At 46.5% G+C, this 18,901-nt stretch overlaps 7 protein-coding genes across 7 annotated transcripts; 2 read left to right on the forward strand and 5 right to left on the reverse strand.

The window, feature by feature from the left end:
• Nucleotides 1-855: 855 nt before the first annotated feature.
• On the reverse strand, nt 856-2,051 carry EDB82DRAFT_45655 (ankyrin repeat-containing domain protein). Its single transcript, XM_025730725.2, has one exon. It carries the CDS (start codon nt 1,997-1,999, stop codon nt 905-907), a length of 1,095 nt encoding a protein of 364 aa, XP_025589821.1. The 5' UTR covers nt 2,000-2,051; the 3' UTR covers nt 856-904.
• Nucleotides 2,052-2,354: 303 nt separating this feature from the next.
• EDB82DRAFT_486477 (uncharacterized protein) lies at nt 2,355-3,369 on the reverse strand. Its single transcript, XM_025730724.2, has one exon. The coding sequence runs from the start codon at nt 3,204-3,206 to the stop codon at nt 2,565-2,567; it is 642 nt and encodes a 213-aa protein (XP_025589820.1). The 5' UTR covers nt 3,207-3,369; the 3' UTR covers nt 2,355-2,564.
• A 162-nt stretch (nt 3,370-3,531) lies between these two features.
• EDB82DRAFT_486478 (uncharacterized protein) lies at nt 3,532-5,631 on the reverse strand. Its single transcript, XM_025730723.2, has 2 exons — nt 4,837-5,631; nt 3,532-4,777 (listed from the first exon to the last, which is right to left on the reverse strand). The coding sequence occupies exons 1-2, from the start codon at nt 5,598-5,600 to the stop codon at nt 3,664-3,666; spliced, it is 1,878 nt and encodes a 625-aa protein (XP_025589819.1). The 5' UTR covers nt 5,601-5,631; the 3' UTR covers nt 3,532-3,663.
• A 1,353-nt stretch (nt 5,632-6,984) lies between these two features.
• Nucleotides 6,985-7,312, forward strand: EDB82DRAFT_520319 (uncharacterized protein; the record flags this gene model as incomplete). Its single annotated transcript, XM_025730722.2, has 2 exons — nt 6,985-7,219; nt 7,299-7,312. The coding sequence occupies 2 exons, from the start codon at nt 6,985-6,987 to the stop codon at nt 7,310-7,312; spliced, it is 249 nt and encodes an 82-aa protein (XP_025589818.2).
• Nucleotides 7,313-7,342: 30 nt separating this feature from the next.
• On the reverse strand, nt 7,343-8,176 carry EDB82DRAFT_471059 (Alpha/Beta hydrolase protein; the record flags this gene model as incomplete). The annotated part of the gene is made up of 1 exon (XM_025730720.1): nt 7,343-8,176. The coding sequence occupies one exon, from the start codon at nt 8,174-8,176 to the stop codon at nt 7,343-7,345; it is 834 nt and encodes a 277-aa protein (XP_025589817.1).
• Nucleotides 8,177-9,374: 1,198 nt separating this feature from the next.
• On the forward strand, nt 9,375-9,966 carry EDB82DRAFT_45689 (uncharacterized protein). The gene has a single exon (XM_065607853.1). It carries the CDS (start codon nt 9,600-9,602, stop codon nt 9,909-9,911), a length of 312 nt encoding a protein of 103 aa, XP_065465560.1. The 5' UTR covers nt 9,375-9,599; the 3' UTR covers nt 9,912-9,966.
• A 769-nt stretch (nt 9,967-10,735) lies between these two features.
• EDB82DRAFT_423837 (aldehyde dehydrogenase domain-containing protein) lies at nt 10,736-12,452 on the reverse strand (the record flags this gene model as incomplete). Its single annotated transcript, XM_025730717.1, has 6 exons — nt 10,736-11,028; nt 11,079-11,421; nt 11,477-11,537; nt 11,588-11,803; nt 11,854-12,086; nt 12,144-12,452. The coding sequence occupies 6 exons, from the start codon at nt 12,450-12,452 to the stop codon at nt 10,736-10,738; spliced, it is 1,455 nt and encodes a 484-aa protein (XP_025589814.1).
• Nucleotides 12,453-18,901: the final 6,449 nt, after the last annotated feature.

Here is an 18,901-nt window from a genome sequence, read left to right on the forward strand (position 1 = left end):
CCGTGTCAGTGTTGAACGTTAGCCTCAAGGCTTTAGGATACAAAAATAAATAGCCTAAAAAGCCTGATCTAAGTGGCATAAACTGACCTACTGATTTCGTCCCTTACACCCAGCGGCCAACCCTTCTGTTACTATGAGGCCACTGAAAGTTTTCTTTTTTAGCGGTCCTGCAGGATCTAATTAGCACTGATCCTTCTGCGTTTCAGAATAGGGTGGCTTGCCGCAGCCTCAATGGGCCCCAAATCTTCCGATCCGTAGAAGCCGAGAAAAACAATTGGAAGATAAACGAACGCGATCAAGAAAGCTTAATTACAAGAGACAATGATTTTATCTATGCCTTTGCCTTTTCTTGTTTCTCAAGAGGGCATACCTATAAGAATGCAACTGTTAGTGTATGTCCATAGAGGAACAACAGGCTCAAAAGTTAATACAATATGTACTACAGCTCAAGCTTGTGAATCAAGATCCTGTCTTCATCCAATACTGGTAATTCGTGTCTTGAACGTTTCTGTTTCTGTTGTCCCGCCCCCAGAATAGGCTCCATTATTTGTTCCTTCGGCCATTGTAAATGGAGTCGTCGATGATCGATATCACAAAATCCCGATAATCGCTACCAGGCTTGATCCCTGCTCCCTAATCACTTGAAATTGGCATCGGCAATGCATGTCAGCAAACCTCGAATCTCATGGTATACGAACCCTCAAGGTATCAGAAGACTTGGCTGCCGCTAGCATAATGAACGAAATCAGTAGCCTAACTTATGCCATTTAGCTCAGGCTTCTTAGTTTACTTATTTTTGTACCCTAAGACTTAGGAGGTCACAGTACAAGAACCAGCACGTTTTTGTAGATCACCCTGCAATTCAAATTTTCCGATACAGCCACCAACTAAACCTAAACTAACGCTACATTATTCCAAGCGCCTGTTTCATCTCGTCACTGCTCAACCTGCCAGCGTAATCTTTAGCACTGCCGTAAGGTCCCTTCTGATCAGGATCCGCCCCCTGGTCCAAAAGCCATTTCACTCTCTCAACAGCGCCCGCCCATACGGCATTCACAATCGGGTACAGCGCTACCATATGGCGCGTCTCAAGCTTGTCGTTAACTCCGGCACCATTCTCCACAAGTAGCTGCATGACGGGTATTCTAGAGACGTCAAATTCTCTTGTTGGCGTGACGCGTCCAGCATGGGGGTTTGCGCCTGGTGGCAAAGCACCTACTGCGTAGTACAGCGGGGCCCCGTTGGTGATTTTGGCGCCGGCGTTTAGAAGCTTCTGCACCAAGTCTGCACTGCCATACGTTGCTGCCAGCTCCAGTGCCTGGCACGAGCTTGTGTCGGGTCCGCCTAGACGGTCGCGGTAATCTTGCTGGCTGCCCAGATTTGGGTCTGCACCTTGCGCGAGGAACCAGTCGATGAGTGTTTCGTTGTTGTACTTGATGAGTCTTGTGAGGAGGACCTCGCCGTAGAAACCTGGCGTATTGACAGTCCAGCCATGTTCGGCAAGAACCTCGAAAAGGGCGATTTGCTGATCGGCTGGGGCTTTGAGAACAATCTCTGGTGTTTGTCGTGAGATGGGTGCTCCAGATTGGAGCAGATATCGTGCAATTTCGACGTTTCCGCTTTCCAGAGCGTTGATTAGACCGTGGTGAAGAAAGACTGGCGTGCGAGCTTGAGAGGTGATGATTGACTGGATGGTGAGCATGTCGCCGGCTTTGCAGGCAGAGAAAAATGAGGCGGCTGCGGGTGACACATTTCGCTGATAAAGGATGCCGTTGTCCTCGGGTGCTTGCACTGGAATGTCGTCGAAAGGACTACCAATTTGGTGAACCTGCTTTGAGCCCATCTGGTTCATTGTGGTCCCCATTTGACTTCCTATCTGGTTTGCTGCTTGTTGTTGTTGTTGCAATGCGGCCATTTGCTGCGCTCTCAATGCCATTTGTTGACGTTGTCGCATTTGCAAATAACGCCGTTGTTCGGCTTGTTCCTCTTGTAAAGACATTTTTTTAATTATTTAGTTGCGTGTGTTGGTTGGGAAGTGTAGGTGAAGCAATCTCAGTTGAATCCTTTGTGATTCATGCAGCGCTGAGATGTTCGCTCAGCTGACGTAATGTCACTGGAAATCGACACAAAGGAAAAATGCATCTTGTTCCCGGAATGTTCAGTACAGCATATTCATGTATATTATTTTAACTATAAGCTGAAGTTTAAGTCTCTTCAACTAACTTCGAGTTGTTGGTGATAAGGTTGGTTTATCTGCACAGATTGACGACTCAATGCCGCATTGTAACAGCTCCATATACGGTGATCGGGTTCTTTGATGAGCATAAAACAGTGCAGCTGCCCAAGTCAATACAGTGATAACTAAACTTTATAACATGAGCAATAAGACAAGCTTCTATTGTACTGTATGCACTGTAGCTATGTTTTTCTTCGATTTGCTTGATCTACTAGAAAGTTCACCACTCGTTCGATGTTCACAGCTCCCGGGTAACCACAATTAAAACCACCAAGTACAAAGTCTTCAGAAAGAAATAGTGTACAGTTCTTCTAAATTATCCTTTCACCTAAGCCTGCATAATCGCAGAAGCCAGCCCAGCCATAACCATAACACAAATGACTCGGACAGCACTCAAATTTGCCCCATTGGTCTCCCGTGGCGGCGAAGCATCAGTTGAGCTTCCAGTAGCTGTTGGTTCATCACTCGCAGCACTATCACTCCATGTATTTCGAGCAGAGCTTGATTCTTCCGTAGCAGTAGCCATGACCTGAGTTGATTTGATCAAACCCTGTCCCCCAGTAATAACAACAGGTATCGATGAAAAGGATAGTTCAAACGCCCCTGTGATCTCTGCCAAACCCGTAGCAGTCTTCGTCAAACCCTCCCCATCCGCTAAAACAGCCGTTGTACAAGCCTTTGCTGTTCCGCTGCTCACAAGGCATTCGATTGAACTGATTCCAAAGTCGGCCACAGATACCATCCAGTGAAACGTGCCCGTCGAAGCAGCGCCCTTGGCGACGGTCTTATCAGCCCATGGCCCCACAACGACGGTGTTGTTAAGAGTTGCACCGTCACATTCTTGGCCCAGGCAAACGATTTGGAGTGTAGTGGCGGTTGGGTTGGCGGATATCACTGTTGCAGTGGGCGTGTTTTGGCGGTAAAGGTTGAAGGGGGGCATGAATACGGGGGTTGTGAGTGCTGATGTCATTTTGGTGAAATGAAAGAGGTGCTATCGGTATGCGATTATGAGGCTTATTGTCGATAAGGTGTTTATGGAAGCAAAATCAAGGGCCAGGGACAGCAGGTGTTTTAAGGCAAACAATGCGGCGTAGGAGAAGGATTAATGATCGTGAATGCGATCGTGATACTATTGGCCATTAGAATGCGCTAAGGAGTGATGTCTTTAGCTTGGGATGGTAATTTCGGGTATTTGATTCGAACCGGCTAATACTTTCACAGTCAGCATACAACCGAGGACTATTTCTGATCAGATAGTACGAGTGGATTGGATATAGAGGTTTGAACTTTGAGGACGAGATAATAATAAATGAGAATATAGCGTCTTAAAACCCACAGAAAAGCTGGCTCTAAACATTATCGTACAAAAGAAATAGCTTGAGTCTTATTTAAACATTATTAAATGAGATCTCTTGTCCTTGTAGCGACTAACTTTGACATGTACTCCAGCAACCCATGAAGGGATCAAAGACCCTCTCTCCATCTTCAGCGCCTGGCTGTTGTAGCGACGACATAGTAGGTGGCGTAGGAAAGTCAAACTGATAGAACGGCACATTTTTGTTCTCCTTAACATGGATATCAATACCCCTCTCCCTGCCTATATTAATCAACCTTGAGTAATCAAACTTAGCAATCGTGTTCCCCTTCTCCGGGTTGGGTTGTTGCTGGATGAAGATGGCCTTCAGCTTCCCGCCACTACGTTCGTTATTTTCGACCGTGAGATAAAGAAGGAACTCCAGACGTCCCATCACTTCTAAATCCATCATCTCGTCATCGCGGTAGCTCTTTTGAACCAGGATCACCTCAACGTCTGGCAAGGTTAGACAAGATCTCCCATATGGATTGTAGCGCCTTCTAGGATCTTTCCATTCATCAAGCTCTTCCTTGTGTGTAGCTAGTCGTGGGAAAGCTAATGCCATAGGGTTCAAAGCATTGACAGTGACTTTGGTTGCTCCTGTGTACGACTTGCGTATCGGCCTGGTTCTACCGAACCATCCCCACGTGCTCTCGCTCGGCCGAAGACGACAATTGTACTCTATAACATGCTCTAGGCTTTTGCTCAGATGCAACATGAGCACATATAGAGCTTGGTTATTGGCCGCATTGGACAGCTGAAGTTTCAGGCCACCACGAACAGTTAGAGTCTTGAGTTTCTTGGGAATTAGCAAGAACTCCATGACAGACTCGGCCGTATAATCCTGGTCCGAAATATCATATCTGTCAACGAACTGGTCAATAAAGACGTGTTCTACAGAAGAGCAGCCTGTCAGGGCAGCTAACTGAGGGGGCCTTTCTTCGGACTCCAACCTCAACATGTTTCTCTGGAGATTCATAGTCCCAAAGTAGGCGGATTTGAGACGAGGAAGAAGCATTAGGCTGCGGAAGTGTCGCGGTCTATGTAAACCGGACAGATTGCGGTCCTCAAACCATAATCCTGTTGGGATACCGACGGAGACCTCTCGTAGACTTTTAAGGCCCGGCGCCCAGGAGTTCCGTCGCCAACTCTTAGTAATAATTTGCGATAGCCACTCCATCACTTCCCTAAGATACCTATATCAGTATCTCCCTAGTGAACCCAGCAAAAAAAAAAAAAAACTTACAATTGAGAAAGATCACTTGTGTTGTCTTTACTGCTCGCGTGTTTTAAAACGTTCAGCCGGGGACATAGAGTGACTAGCAGGGCTTTCAAAACACCATCATTGCCTTCGAGAAGTTGTGCTGAAAGCCGCTCGATTTCATCATCATCGCGGCGAAAATGCCCATACTCTATCAGCAGGTCGATGTAGGTGGTCAAGTGTTGTCCAATGATGCTCTCTCGATATTGGTCCCCTCTTTTTGTTCGCCATACAGCATAGATCATGCAATCCTCAGTCAAGTCTTCGTCTTCGTCTGTTTCCTCATATTCCCACAGCTCTCTCCAGGGCGGTTTCTCGAACACTTGACGCCATTGAAAGTCGTGGAATGTCTGACCACCTTGAAAGGTTGAAGACATTGTGTCTTCTGGAGACGGCGATGGAAAGATTTCTACTGTGGACGGCACCTCTGACCTAAAGTCTCCCCAGTACTCCCATCCGTACCTTGTACCGAATATCTCGATGGTGCGAATATTCCAGGCAACATATGGATCCGTAATGACTTTCTGCAAAACAGACGGTATAGTCAAGTACTTCCAGTCAGTTACGACGCCGTACTCTCGGTAGGCAGCCCTATGGCGTTTAAGGGTGGCGTCTCCTCCATTGGCGAGCCGACGACATGTAAGAGCAAGGTTGAAGTGGTCGGATACATGACATAGCTTGAATATTTCGTGAATCAATTCATCCGGAAGCCTCAGAAAGAACGCCGGCTGATCTGAATGTACAGCCATTTTTGAGTTGGAGCTGAAAAGGGGAAGTAGGTAGAAGCCAGGGACGAACTAGGCAGAGAGTAATAAAAATGGCCGCTAGTCAAAAACATATTAGCGCATTAATTCGGTATATCTTCCGGCCTTGGCAATGGAATCGAGCAAAAAATATGCCCAAATCTATGCAGTTTCATCAAGGGCTGCAAGAGAGGAACATGATTTGTTTAATTTAGCAACTTAGATAAAAAGCAATAATTCAGCTTCACAATCTTCATCACGAATCATTGCCATTGATCCATTACTTCTGCCTTATCTTCTGGCTCCTGTAGCACCATCTTGACGTACTGTACAATAGACAGGACTGTGAATGCACTCCCATGCAGGTGATTAGGCTCTGTTGACAAGTGTAAGAATATAACTAACAGCCATCTGCCGATAAACCCAGAGTTTCTGCCGCTCAATTCCAGTGAGGCAGACTGATCTCTCATAGTATTTATCATATACTGAAAGCCCAGTCTCACCTCACACACTCATCTCAATAACTGCCAAGATTGGAGGTTGGCAGCGACAAGTTGACAACCAACAAAAGATTGCCGAAAATGTTGGACAATCACCCAGCCTCCAAGTTGTAGATGTGAACTCCAAAATAAATCAGTGTGAATCTGCCAGCGACTCTACCTTGAACACATTCTAGATGTAAAGTTCACTAGTGTGGACTCGTTTGGAGGCAAAACCTGGAGGGTTGCTATCTCTGCATCTGTGTTGATTCTCTTGGACCTACCCAACTACATACACAAGTACCACAAGCCGATTCACGTATAAGGTTGGCAGATTGAGATCATGCACGAGACAGGTTGAAATTCTAGGTTCGTCATGAGCCAAGAATAAAATCATTACGCGTCTGCCGAGACCCTTCTTGGCGATGCAGAGGAGTGACGTTGGACAAGGCTTGGCGTTTCTGGGCGTTGCAACAAGGTTTCCCTCTAACGGCAGCCACAACTCTTCAGCGATGGCACCATGACATGTGCCAACGTACTGAGCCTCGCCATTATGGCTTGGGGGCTTGTAATGGCTGCCATCGAGTGGCGTCATGACGGTAGTTGCCATATTGTGAAGCAGGTTTCTCAACCTCGATTGGAGGGTGACGTCGAATCACTTCATGTCATAACCCATAATCCAAAAATACAAATACTCGTTGGTTTCCAGCTTGTAGAAGTACCATTCATTATCCTCATCAGACAGAATAACTACAAATCACCTTTAAAAGAACTACCACAAGAAACTACAAAGATCAACCAACAACAAACTACTACCAACCAACCAACTCTACTCAGACACAATTCGACCTCAAATTACCCTCTAAAACTCCAAACACCACACAAATCAATCCAATCCAATCCAAAAAAAAATGTGTCTTCCTTTCGGACGAAGCAGCAACAACCGTCGCTACGGTGGCAGCAGCGGAGGCATGATGGGAGCTCGCCCTGTCAAGGAAGTTCACCACCATCACCACGGAGGAATGGGCGGCGGCCGTATGGGTGGTGGAATGGGAGGCATGGGAGGAGGACGTCGAATGGGAGGAGGTATGGGCGGTGGACGTATGGGCGGCGGACTCGGTGGAATGATGGGAGGTCGACGAATGGGTGGACGCTGCTGAGAGGAATATTGCGATTAAATGATTGAGATACGACTATTCATGTGAGGACGTTAGATGTATAATAGAGCGCAGCGCTTAATTGATTGCACGAAAGATTAAAGACACCAACCTAAACATGGTCAAGTTTCAACGTTGTTGTAAAGAAGTGTACCAAGTCGTCCAACTCTTCAGGCGCCTTAATCCAATGGCCCTCCAACTCCGCACCTTGGTACTCCTTCCACTTTACTGAATAGCCAATGCGACTGAGGGCATCCCGAGCTTGTCGTCCCAGCTCCACATCGACATAAGTATCGTCTGTTCCATGACCAAGAAAGATGGGGGTAGATAGATCTGGGTTCTGTGATGTTGGCTGACCGAGTATATCATTCACGAATGTTGTGCCCTCATGTTTCTCGGCCATCGGGGTCTGATTCGAGTAATCCTGAAGACTCAAAGCGAAAGGAAGCCAAGTGTTGGTACCGAAAAACGCACCCAGTGGTGTTTCGGTTCGGCGGCGAAGAAGAGTCCACATCGCTATCGCTCCTCCTTGACTGATTCCGCCCAACACCGCTCGATTGCTTTCTCCATCAAGGATATTAATTTCTGCGTCGATGATTCTTTTGATATAGTCGGTCGACTCTTTTATGCCTGGTATTTGCAGATCCTGCTTCGCTGTTGTATCCGTCAAAGAATAGGCCTCGAACCAAGCTGGCATATCTTCCTGGAACATCTCACTCCAGAGTTCACGCGAAGTCGGAAATACCCATCGCCAGTTTGGAAGCTTCTGGGCCAGGTTGGTTCCATCGACGAATAGGGTTTCGTCAAAAAGCTCTTGGGCAAACTCTAGGCCGTTGCTGCCTCGTCCATGTAGGATGACTGCTGTGTGTGTGTGCTCTATCGCAGATTCGACAATGTGTGTTGGCCCGAACGGATCTGTAGTCTGCAACTCTGGAGACCGTGCCATAATGATGGTGGTCAGGATGCTGTCAGGGCTGATTGTGATGTAGTGGGGAAGTTTATTGTGGCGGGGCTTTGAGAATTTGCTTACGCTACTTACAAAGTCTGCCGGCTCAATGTTTTTCTGGCTAAAGCCTGATATCATGTTTCTCGAATGCGATGCTAGAAAGAGAAATTTCTCACAGGGTCTTGGTCTTTTTTCCTTAGCTCCGTAGATCATGTCAACTTTGCAACTATTTTGCCCGTCTCTAAATCACCACCATGAACTTTGTTAACAATATAAGTCAAGAAGTCTAATCTAAGAACTAAAGCAAAAATGATATTATAATTTCGTCCCTTTTGTTCTGAGCGGCCAGTTGTTCTGGTACTCTGTGACGCCTGCACAGCTACGCGGCAACGTCAGCGTCTAAGCACAGTTAACCGTCTGGCGCCACCTGCTAATTTTTGTACGCAACTCCGTAGGTGCTGTAGGTTTAAATTTTATCCCTTATGCCTACTTATTAGCCTTTTGGGTTTTAATTTAAATCCAATAATCTCCTCATCATCACCGCCGGCTGACGCATCCCCAAGACCATCAGAAAAATTGGCCGTTTGAAGCACAAGGAACGAAATTAGTAGGTTATTTTATGATCTTTGGAGCAGACTCATTAGGCTATCTATTTCCATATCCTAAAGTACAGAGGCTAACATTTCTACTACCTGATAGATTATCCAACCTACTCAACGGCACAAAATGAATCTACACAGCTCAGGCTCCCCTCAGTGGTCATCTCTGCCGCCAGAGATCCGCTCCAAGCTTCTCCACACGATTGTCGACCAGAAGAACCCACGGTGGTCATCTTTAGCTTCGGTCTCTAACGAATGGCAGAGTGTCATTGGGGCGCGAAACATGGCCAAACTGGAGATTTGACATTCTTGCAGCGTTGACGAGTCCGGGGAGGTGGTTGTTCGACACTCTTGCGTGGAAGAATTCGGGCGCATGGTTGTTCAACAAAGGCACCTGGTGAGACATATCTATCTCCAGATTGAACATGAACACGATTCTACGTTCAAATCCTGTTCGGGCGACGTTCTCCAAGAAGTCTTTGCCATACTCAGCACGTAGGAGACGACAGGACCTTTGACGCTAGAGTTCAATGAAATTCCAGCGAACGGCTCGCAACACTGGTTTCGGAATTTGCGATGGGATGACGACTATGATTCTTATGACCTAGATTCACCTATTTATGAACCCCAAGAGGTAATGGATGGCAGCTGGCATGATCCTGCACATGGTTGGGAGAATGGTGTGCAGGTGGAACCTCCTCCATTCTTAGCCCAACTGCCGCGGCTGACGGAATATATTTTCGAGCCATAGCCTAAGGCATATTCAAGAATTGGTCGCGAGGGTTCGTGGTACTTGGCAACGAAAGGTAAGTGCTTCCGTATATATGCGCAATCTTGCCCGAAAGATCATTATATTAACTTCATTGACAATAGTGTCTTTCTTGCATAGCATCTATCCCTCAATTGCGCTCAACAAAATGATTATTTTCCAACATTTTGACCCACGCTTTGGGCCGACTTTCCCAGTGCATCTACTTCCTCCGACTATCGACGAAGCTGGATATAAAGCGTTTCAAAACTTGGAATTCCATGCCCATCAAACCATGATGATGCTATTGGCCGATCGGGTGAAAGAACTGACTGTCTCGTTCTTGTTCGATGCCAATGATGTTTTGAAAGAGTTAAAATGGACATGAGACCATATGAATTTGCGATCTCTGGCCTAGACGTCAATATTTTTAGGAGCTAGAAAACAAGAAGAAGACAACATCCAACGCCAACTCGTCGACATGGCGAAGGTGGCATTGTTAATGCCGTAACTGAAGACCCTCGTACCATGGACTGGTGATATAGGTATAGCATGTGCTTTTGTGTACATGAAGGGAGAAAAGTATGTTGAGATTAACTGGCGCGGGACATGGGATCTTGATATTGGCCACCATGTCATGGATGCATGGAATGATGTTGTAACGTTTCATGGGGTGGAATTGCGTACTACTACCCCTAAGCGCATCACAGAGGTCATCATGTCTTATGGGGACGCTATCTATCATGAACTGCCTTGTCAGGTAATTCAGCCTACATCGCTTTGGCAAATTCGGGTGGAGAATCAGTATACTACCCCACCAATTCGAGCCTAGGCGGTGTGACTCGGGTCTCAGGGTAGCAGAAGAAATGGTCTTCAGTAGCATAAGAGACGTAGTCAGAAAGTCTGTCTACGCTGTTAAAAAGGGGTTCTTATGTCATTTACTATTATCCCCTAAAAAATGGGAGCTCGATGTCTCTATTTTTCACGAGGATGGGCACCGTTTCGAAGATGAAAGGAGTAGTGAGACCAGGATATTGCACCTCAAGTAGTAGAAAACTAACTATTATTGAAAAGGAAGCACTCGGCTCTTGTATTGCAGAGGAGGAACTGAGAAATGAGACGATCTGAAGATGTAATAAGAACCGAGTTTGAATTTAATTGATTAAAGGTCTTGATACGAAACATACTGCCACACATGATTGTCATGCCCCCCTAAGCAGCAATCTTGCTCAAGAACAAACTCTGCACATTACACATGCCTTTAAGGCCGTTGATACCCCATTCGGCTCCAATACCAGACTCCTTGTGTCCACCAAATGGTGCCATCGGTGTGATATCAAAATGAGTATTGACCCAAACAGTTCCTGCATCGAGCTGCTTCGCAACTCGCTCAGCTGTCTCCAGATCAGCTGACCAGACCGAAGCACCCAATCCAAGTCGTGTATCGTTGGCGCGCTCGATAACCTCCTCTTCATCTTTCCAGGACAGAAGAGGAAGAATGGGGCCTGTCATGTATGTCAGTATACCGACTCTTAGTGAATTCAGCTTAGCTTACCAAATGGCTCCTCGACAACAATCCGTGAATCCTCAGGTGGGTTATCAATCACAGTTGGTGTGATATAATACCCATCCTTGGGCTCGGGATCGAACTTTCCTCCCGTGGCAACTTTCCATCCTTGCTTTTCGATATCCTCAAAGAAGGTCTTGACTCTGTTGTATTGCATCTCATTTTGCACAGGGCCGTGGCTGGTTCCCTCATTTGATCCATCGCCAAGCTTGTAGCTCTTGACATGCTTGACAACTGCGTCGCGGAATTTCTCGTAGATGGATTCATGAACGTAGATGCGTTTGACGTTGAGGCAAATCTGACCAGAGTTCATAAACGCCAAGGTTGAGACCTGCGCTCTGTTAGTAATTCTTGTTTCGCATTGCAATAAGTCAGACAGCACTCACCTTTTGGGCCACTGCGTCAATGTCAACATCTGCAAAAACAACTGCAGCATCGTTTCCACCACTAAAGAAGTGTCAGTAGCATGTCCAACTCGCCATTTCAAAAGTACTTACAGCTCAAGGGTCACACGCTTTAGTGTCTTGGCAGCACTCTGCATGACCAACTTTCCAGTATGTGTAGACCCAGTAAAACTGATCTTGTCAATGCCTGGATGACTGGTGATCCATGGTCCAAGGTTATCATCTCCGCTGAGTGACTGCACGACGCCAGGAGGGAAGAACTGCTGCGCAAGTTCAACGAGCTTCAATCCACAGTATGGGGTGAATGGACTGCGAAAGGTCAGGAGCTGGAGTGTAATGGGAAGTGAAGATGCTCTTACGAAGGCTTGACAATGATGACATTTCCAGTCAACAGAGCGGGAGCGATTTTAGAAGCAGCAAGCATGAGAGGAAAGTTCCAGGGAACGATAGCAGCGACAATACCAAGAGGTGTGTATCGGGTGATGACCTTTCGAGTATCGCTATCCTCGACGACCTCTTCGGTAAGATCAAGGCTCGCTTGGCCTTTGATCCAAGCAACAGCAGCGTCAACCTCGCCGTTAGCTTGCGCAACCTGTAGCCCTTAGTATCTGCTCCAAACATTAAAGTTACCAGAAGGATGTAGACTTACTGGCTTTCCTTGCTCCGAAGTGAGCAACTCTGCAAATTCTTTCTTTTGCGCCTCGACAGCATCAGCCCAAGCAAAAAGCTTCTGTCTACGCTCTGCCCAAGGAACCTTGGACCAAGACTTGAAGGCCTGTCTTGCAGCATCTACAGCCTTGTTCAGGTCATCTTGGGAAGCAACAGGAACTTCAGGCTTCTTTTCAAGTGTAGCCGGGTTTATACCCTGGTGGGTCTTCTGAGTCGGGGCGCTTTTGCCATTGATGATCTGGACGTAGTTTTCCTTGAGGTCGAGGGTCTTTGTGCCGTTTGTAGACATGATTGTTGTTGAATAGTTATGGTTGAATGAACTGCGATGGGAGAAGGTAGTATCCTCTAGTGAAGTTCAGTCTTTTATATACATGACGGCATTTGAAACTCCCCCGCACTTTATGCCAGCTCGTACAGCACACGAATAATGAATGAGGTGTCACAAGATAAAGTAAAGACTTCCGAATGCCATCGGAGATGACGTCCCTCTGCACGCTAATGTATGGCTCCTCCACTAACATTTCCCAATGTGAAACTGTCTCTCAACAAAAGCCGAAACCCTCGGACCGAAAGGGCGGCTAACAAAGCCGTCTTCTCTCAATCGGCTTCACAAAAATAAAACAAGTGTTAGTTTGACATTACCAATGAATGGGTTGAATTCAATGTCATATATATACAACTAAATGTCTTCCCATTCCAACTCGGCCACCATCTTCATTAAGTTTTGGTCGGACAAAAAGATAATGATTATGGTACATTGATGGGTCGGTGATCCCTGTAACGGTAAAGGCAATAATGCATACTTTAAGTCCAAGACTACAAGCTGATCGCCACGCTGGCCCTTTTATCCTGTCATGTCTCACATGTTATGTCCGCCTAAGTAGGCTGTGTACATGTGAGGCTGGATGTTTCGCAGCTGAGTGGCTGTTCGACTTCACTGTACATACACATAGCCTTACATAATGCCCAAGGCAGATAGTACAGCCATGATTCATCATTTACTCATAAAGTAGCCTCTATTCTTTTGTATGTGAATACAAAACAATGGAAGGTATAGTTTGGATACCAAAAACTGATCTATTAATTTTATCTTATATACTTCAGGTAATCAACCACTCGATACCAATGTTACACTCAAAGTTTATCCCCCTTCCCCACGACCTTGACACTCATTACTCTTAGATAGGTATGCAACATGGTATCTGAAGTAAACAATCCGTCTCTATGCCAAGCTTGTCAAATACGGGATAAGAACGATTCTTTCAACAAATGTTGGCCAGGTCACTCAACTCGGATCATGTTAGACGACCTGGGGGTCAATCCGCAATGCCTGATATGTTCCATCGCTAAATCGTCTGTTGAAAATCGGCTTTCAAGGATCAGATGTTCGTCATTTTCTACAGTACAAGTTTCTATTCCCATACCGAGTTACCTGATCGCTGGAAAGGACTCCGATGACTTGAATCTTCCATATATGTCTATCTTGAAATCAGGAAACATCGAAGTTTCTATGCTTATGTTCTTGCATGTTTGGCCAAATTCTACTCAAGAACCGATTGCACTAGGTATTCATGCACCGAGATACCTTTGTGTTCAACTTCAAATTCGTCTTCTATATTCGACATGCGATCCTTTTACCGGGTTGACTGTGGAAAAAAAAGCCTTACTTGTCTGGCCTAGTACCCGATCCGAATCAGTCACCTCTAAAGTTCACGGGGCATAGGGATACAATCTTTGAGAAGAATGTCATACCAGTTCAGCCCGGGTCTTACAGTCCATCGTCAAGAGCCCAGTTTTCCGGAGAATTGGAGATCCGAGATATCGTGGAAGGAATACCCTCGGTCCCCATGGCAGAAGCTTGAACGACAGACTTTGGACCTCCAAACATGTAAGGTGGCCGCTACTCTTCCTGGTTGTCTTGTCTTCAAGACTGCCGTTGCAAATGTCAGGATTGGTATACAACAAACGCAGTCTCGGCGAGGAATATCTGGGCCGTACGGTGTTGACAATGACTTGTAGCAATTGCATATTGGTCACCAGCAGCTGGGGTGTCTTTACAGTGTACCCCAGCAACTACAAGAGAATATCCAGTCCTCGAATGGCTGGAGCCGTGACATAATAGCCATCTCTGGCACTTTTGTTAATTATAGAGACCAAAAGAGTATGCTGATGACCCGACGGGACAGGAAGGGGAGAATAGTGACAAAGTTCAGCCTGTGGCAGCTGCATGTTATGTTGATTGAGAGGGACAGCTCTCAACCGCATGTCGCCCGTCGTGTTGCAGTTGGTTATGTCCGCACGCACCTGTGGAATCTTTGCGCCCCACGATGGGGTACTATAGTTCTCTGTTGAATGCACCACTATATATTACTTCCTAGCTAGCAACCCAAGAATACCCTTCTTATCACAAGCACTCGCAACATCCAAAGCACTTCTCCCCTTTATATCCTCCTTCAAAGGATCTAGTCCCTTCTCCATCATCATCACAAACAGAGCCTTGTCATGCCCTTCCACCAAATACGTTGAGGGTGGCCGAGATGCGATTTTGTGCAGTGCCGTCTCTCCAGCTTTGTTGACAGCGAAAACATCAACCCCACTCTCCTCTGGAAACAGTATCTCGTAGTGATCTATGTGGCAGGCTGTCCCCTTCTCGTTGTCTTTCTGAGGATCCAACATCGACAGATAGGGATGCAAAGGGGTGTTCCCAGCATTATCAGCAGCATTGATCGAACCACCTTGAGATATATATCTCTTCCAGAGAGAGATGCAACTGTCAAAGAAATCTTCTGGCAAATCATTATACCACCGCCATCCATCTACATGCTCGCGTTGCTGGAGAAGACATTGAGATGCGATATGATGCAAGACTGTACGACCTTGGGGATCGGGTTCTGATAAATCTGCGCCTTTTTCCAATAGAGCTTCACAAACTGTTGGACGTAATGTGCGCAAGGCGCAATGCAATGGTGAGTACCCATCACTGTCCTTCTGGAATAATGTAGGAGATACCTCTGGTCGATTTATGAGACTGATGAGAACATGATCGGGGTATCCGGGATTGTTCAACAAATGGTGTAGTGCAGTTTTGCCTGAAAAATCCACCAAAGAGGCGTTAGCTCCGTGACTCAAGATCTCCAACGGGGATATCTTTTTCGATGCCTGCAGCCGTCGACGTGGCTTCGCCGAACAACCTAAGAGGTCTCGTCTCCAATCACATGCTGCCATTAAAATGGTTCTACCTTGTTGATCACGGCGGTTGAAGTCGATCTGTGATACACAGGGTTCTTGTAGTAGGGCTTCAATGATTTCGTATTCAGTGTATTCGAATAGAAATTGAAGCAAAGTCTCGTCGTCATTTAACGGGAGATAGAGGTCGGCACCGTGCTGGATGAGTGCCACTAGTAAGGGAACAGAATTTGATAGGTCATTAACAATCCCCAAGAAGTTTGTTAAAGTGAATGCCGAAAAGATAAGAGGGCATACTAGGCGAGATCTGTTTGATTCCATGTCAACATAACAGCTTTGACACTCTTCATCAGTCGCATCAGCGTTTGCCCCATATTTGAGAAGCAAATTCAGCGTTCCGAGGTTCTGATCACGGATGGACTCAAACAAGGGGCTTTTAACCCCAATATTGGCGTCTGCTCCATTCGTAAGAAGTTCCTGTACGATATCGGGTGCCCAAGATGCCTTGTGGAGAGCAGATTCGCCTCCCTTATCAAGGATATTGACATCGGCTCCATGCTCGAGAAGGGTTCTTACAGCTTCCGATTTCCATAGGCCTTGTTTTCCATACTCCGGTCTGCCGGAAGCAATATGAAGAGGAGTCTCTCCCTTCTCATCGCTTGCATTAATATCTGCGCCCTGAGCGAGAATGTACTTCAACGCTTCTAACTGCCAGTATCCTTCTGCTGACGAGAGGAGATGGAGAGCTGTGCCACCTGGAACTATATCGCATGATCTTCCTCGAACATATGAAGGAACACTTGCAAAATGAGCATTCACATCTACCTTCAGCTTTTCGACGAGCGTCTTCACAGTTACGAAGTTGGATTCCTTCCCGGAACATGCCATTGCCAGGGCAGTCAAAGAAGGCTTTCCGCTGTATGTTGACGGCTCGGAAGTAGCAGCCTCGAGTCTCGACTTAACTCCATCGAATGTGCTGTAGTAAATGACAAACTCATAGGCACTCTCGATAACTTTCAAGTGGTCTATATTTTGCTCAGACTCAGGCTTCACAAGTCGACCGAGTAGCTCATGAACTGAAGTCGACAATGGTGTCGCCTTGAAGCTCTTCATAGTGAGCATTGTTATTTCGTCGGTTGTCAATATGCCCAGAGTAATGCCAGGATTCTCAAGAAGCAACTTGAAATTGGGATCACCTTCACGCAAAGACACCAGGTAAGGCCTCGGAAGCATCAGCGATATCTGGAGTCGAAGTCTCCCTCGCGACTTCAGCACTAACTCCGAAATATGATTGTCGTTCTCCAGATGTTTGGTAGCTTGCTCGAGGAGTTTGTCAGACCGATAGAATATCTCGGTCAGTCCAGAACATCCTGTGAAGAGAGCAAGATCGAGTGCCGTTGTTCCATAATTGTCACGGCAACTGACGTCGAAACCAGACTCAATTAGAGACTCAATAATTTGTGAAAGACCTGGCGAGAAATTTGTCTTGAAGCCCATTGGCGGGGGACTATTGCACTTCCGAAGATACCAAGGTCGGGGAATGCCTGAACGCTGGGAAGATTCGCCTTCTTCCGATGCAACTTCTGCACATGCATGAAGGACGGTTGAACCATCGGATGCGTTCAAATGGGGAGAAGCACCATAACGCAGTAGCCATGCCACGCATTCTGCTTGACCCGAGCGGCAAGCGTAATAGAGCGGTGTTCTGCCTAAGTTATCCTGCAGATCAAAGTTGATGCCTCTCGTCAATAATTGACCGACTATGTTTGGCTGGCGGGCACGGCATGCCAGGTGCAGAGCATTCTGAGAATCCGAAGTTTGAAGGTTTATATCGACGGCACAGTCTATCATTTTCGCAACCTCCGCTTCTGATTTCGTGGCTGCAATGTGGAAAGACGAGTAACCATTTTTATCTAGGACTCTGAAGTCGATGTTGTGGTTGTTGCGGAGAACATCAATGAAGTGATAACCCTTTTCCTTCTCATTGACGTGACATCGTCCATCTATTTCTTGGTACAAATGCAGGGGGGTTGATCCCATATGGTTGACTGGACTGACAGGGACATCCAGATCAATCAGATAGTGGACAATTTCTGCGTGCTTTTCGTCGGTCTTATACCACTTTGCGATAAGGTGTAGAAGGCCATTGCCATCGTTATTCGATTTGAGAGGACTTACTCCATGGGCGATGAGTTGTCTAAATGCTTCACAGTCGTTTCTTTCGGAAAGACAATAGAGGAATAGTGCATTGTTCCCCTCATCATCTTTCAGATTGGGGTTTGCTCCATGGCTTATTAGAATTTCGAGTCTTTCGCGTGGTCCCCGTAGGCAGCAGTACAGATAAAGTGTTTTACCACCTTCATCTTTCGTGTCGATGTCAAAGCCCTCCTGTAGAAACATTTCCAGGCACTGTGAGAACTTTTCTGTATCCTTTCGGCGGAGTTTGGATAGCGAAAACCAGCAACGTTTCTTTTCTTGGACTTCCTGGCATCTTGAGAACAGAATCTTGAATATACTGGTACCGAGTGACATAGCATGAGAAAGTGGAGAATTGCCATCATTGTCATGACACGAAGGATCAGCTCCTTGTTCAAGTAAATATTCGATAACAGCTCGTGTCTTACTTTCTGATTCATGTCGATGGTTGCGCAGTGCGGGATTCATAGCACTCAAAAGTACTGTTTGTCCGAGCAGAGTCTTGCTGTTCAAATCGCATCCACGGTCCACCAATAGCTTCAACACTTCCAAATCTCGGCTATTGCTAGCGACTCTGTGCAAAGCGCTGCTTGGCCACACGTACGTCTCTCTCGTTGTAGTTCCATCATCCGAGAGAGGATTAATTCCGTTGACATTTGCACCCTCCTCAACGAGTGCCTTCACAGAAGGCAAACATGGACCGGACTTGTTATATCCGTTCCTACAATAGGTCGCTGCCTCGAGTAAAGCAGTCGTCCCTTCTCCATTCAGCTGATTGATGTCAGCACCGCCTTTGAGCAGAGCCTTCAACGTCTTTCGGCACTCTGCATCGTTGGTGTCGCTCCATTCTTTTACCAGCCGATGAATCGGTGCCTGGTCGTGTTTACAGAACGTCTTGCTATCCTGGCATAGCCGAGATAATTTCTTGGCGTCCGCACCTCTGTTGATCAGCATCTGAACGCATTTCGAGCTAGGTGTATCGCAAGCGTAATACAATGCCGTCGCATTTCGGTAAGTGGCATTAGGTGAGACCGGCGAGTTGTCTAATAGGGCTTGAACAGCTTCTATTCGGTTCCATGAGCACAGCAGGCACAGCATTTTGTCCAGCATGATCTGGTCACAGAAAGGCGCCATGACTAAGACAGTGCCGATACATCCTGCACGACTGACGTAGGTTATAGCAGTTTCCCCTTTCGTACTCTTTGTACAACACCTATAGCCTTCATAATTTTCCTTGGTTTTGGCTGTGTCCGGGCTGACACCATTTTTAAGCAGTAGGTTGACAACTTCTACTCGGTCTCTTAAAGTTGCTAGATGGATCGGCTTCAGGCCCCTTATATCATCGGCGTCAGGGTC

Source organism: Fusarium venenatum (assembly GCF_020744135.1).
Source record: "Fusarium venenatum strain MPI-CAGE-CH-0201 chromosome Unknown EDB82scaffold_1, whole genome shotgun sequence".
Taxonomy (NCBI): Eukaryota; Fungi; Ascomycota; class Sordariomycetes; order Hypocreales; family Nectriaceae; genus Fusarium; species Fusarium venenatum.

Coding starts and splice junctions, on each gene's coding strand:
- EDB82DRAFT_486478 (XM_025730723.2), bottom strand. CDS start 5,600: ATGGCTGTACATTCAGATCAGCCGGCGTTCTTTCTGAGGCTTCCGGAT. Junction 4,778..4,836: donor ACAAGTGATCTTTCTCAATT/GTAAGTTTTTTT, acceptor TAGGTATCTTAG/GGAAGTGATGGAGTGGCTAT.
- EDB82DRAFT_486477 (XM_025730724.2), bottom strand. CDS start 3,206: ATGACATCAGCACTCACAACCCCCGTATTCATGCCCCCCTTCAACCTT.
- EDB82DRAFT_45655 (XM_025730725.2), bottom strand. CDS start 1,999: ATGTCTTTACAAGAGGAACAAGCCGAACAACGGCGTTATTTGCAAATG.
- EDB82DRAFT_45689 (XM_065607853.1), top strand. CDS start 9,600: ATGCGCAATCTTGCCCGAAAGATCATTATATTAACTTCATTGACAATA.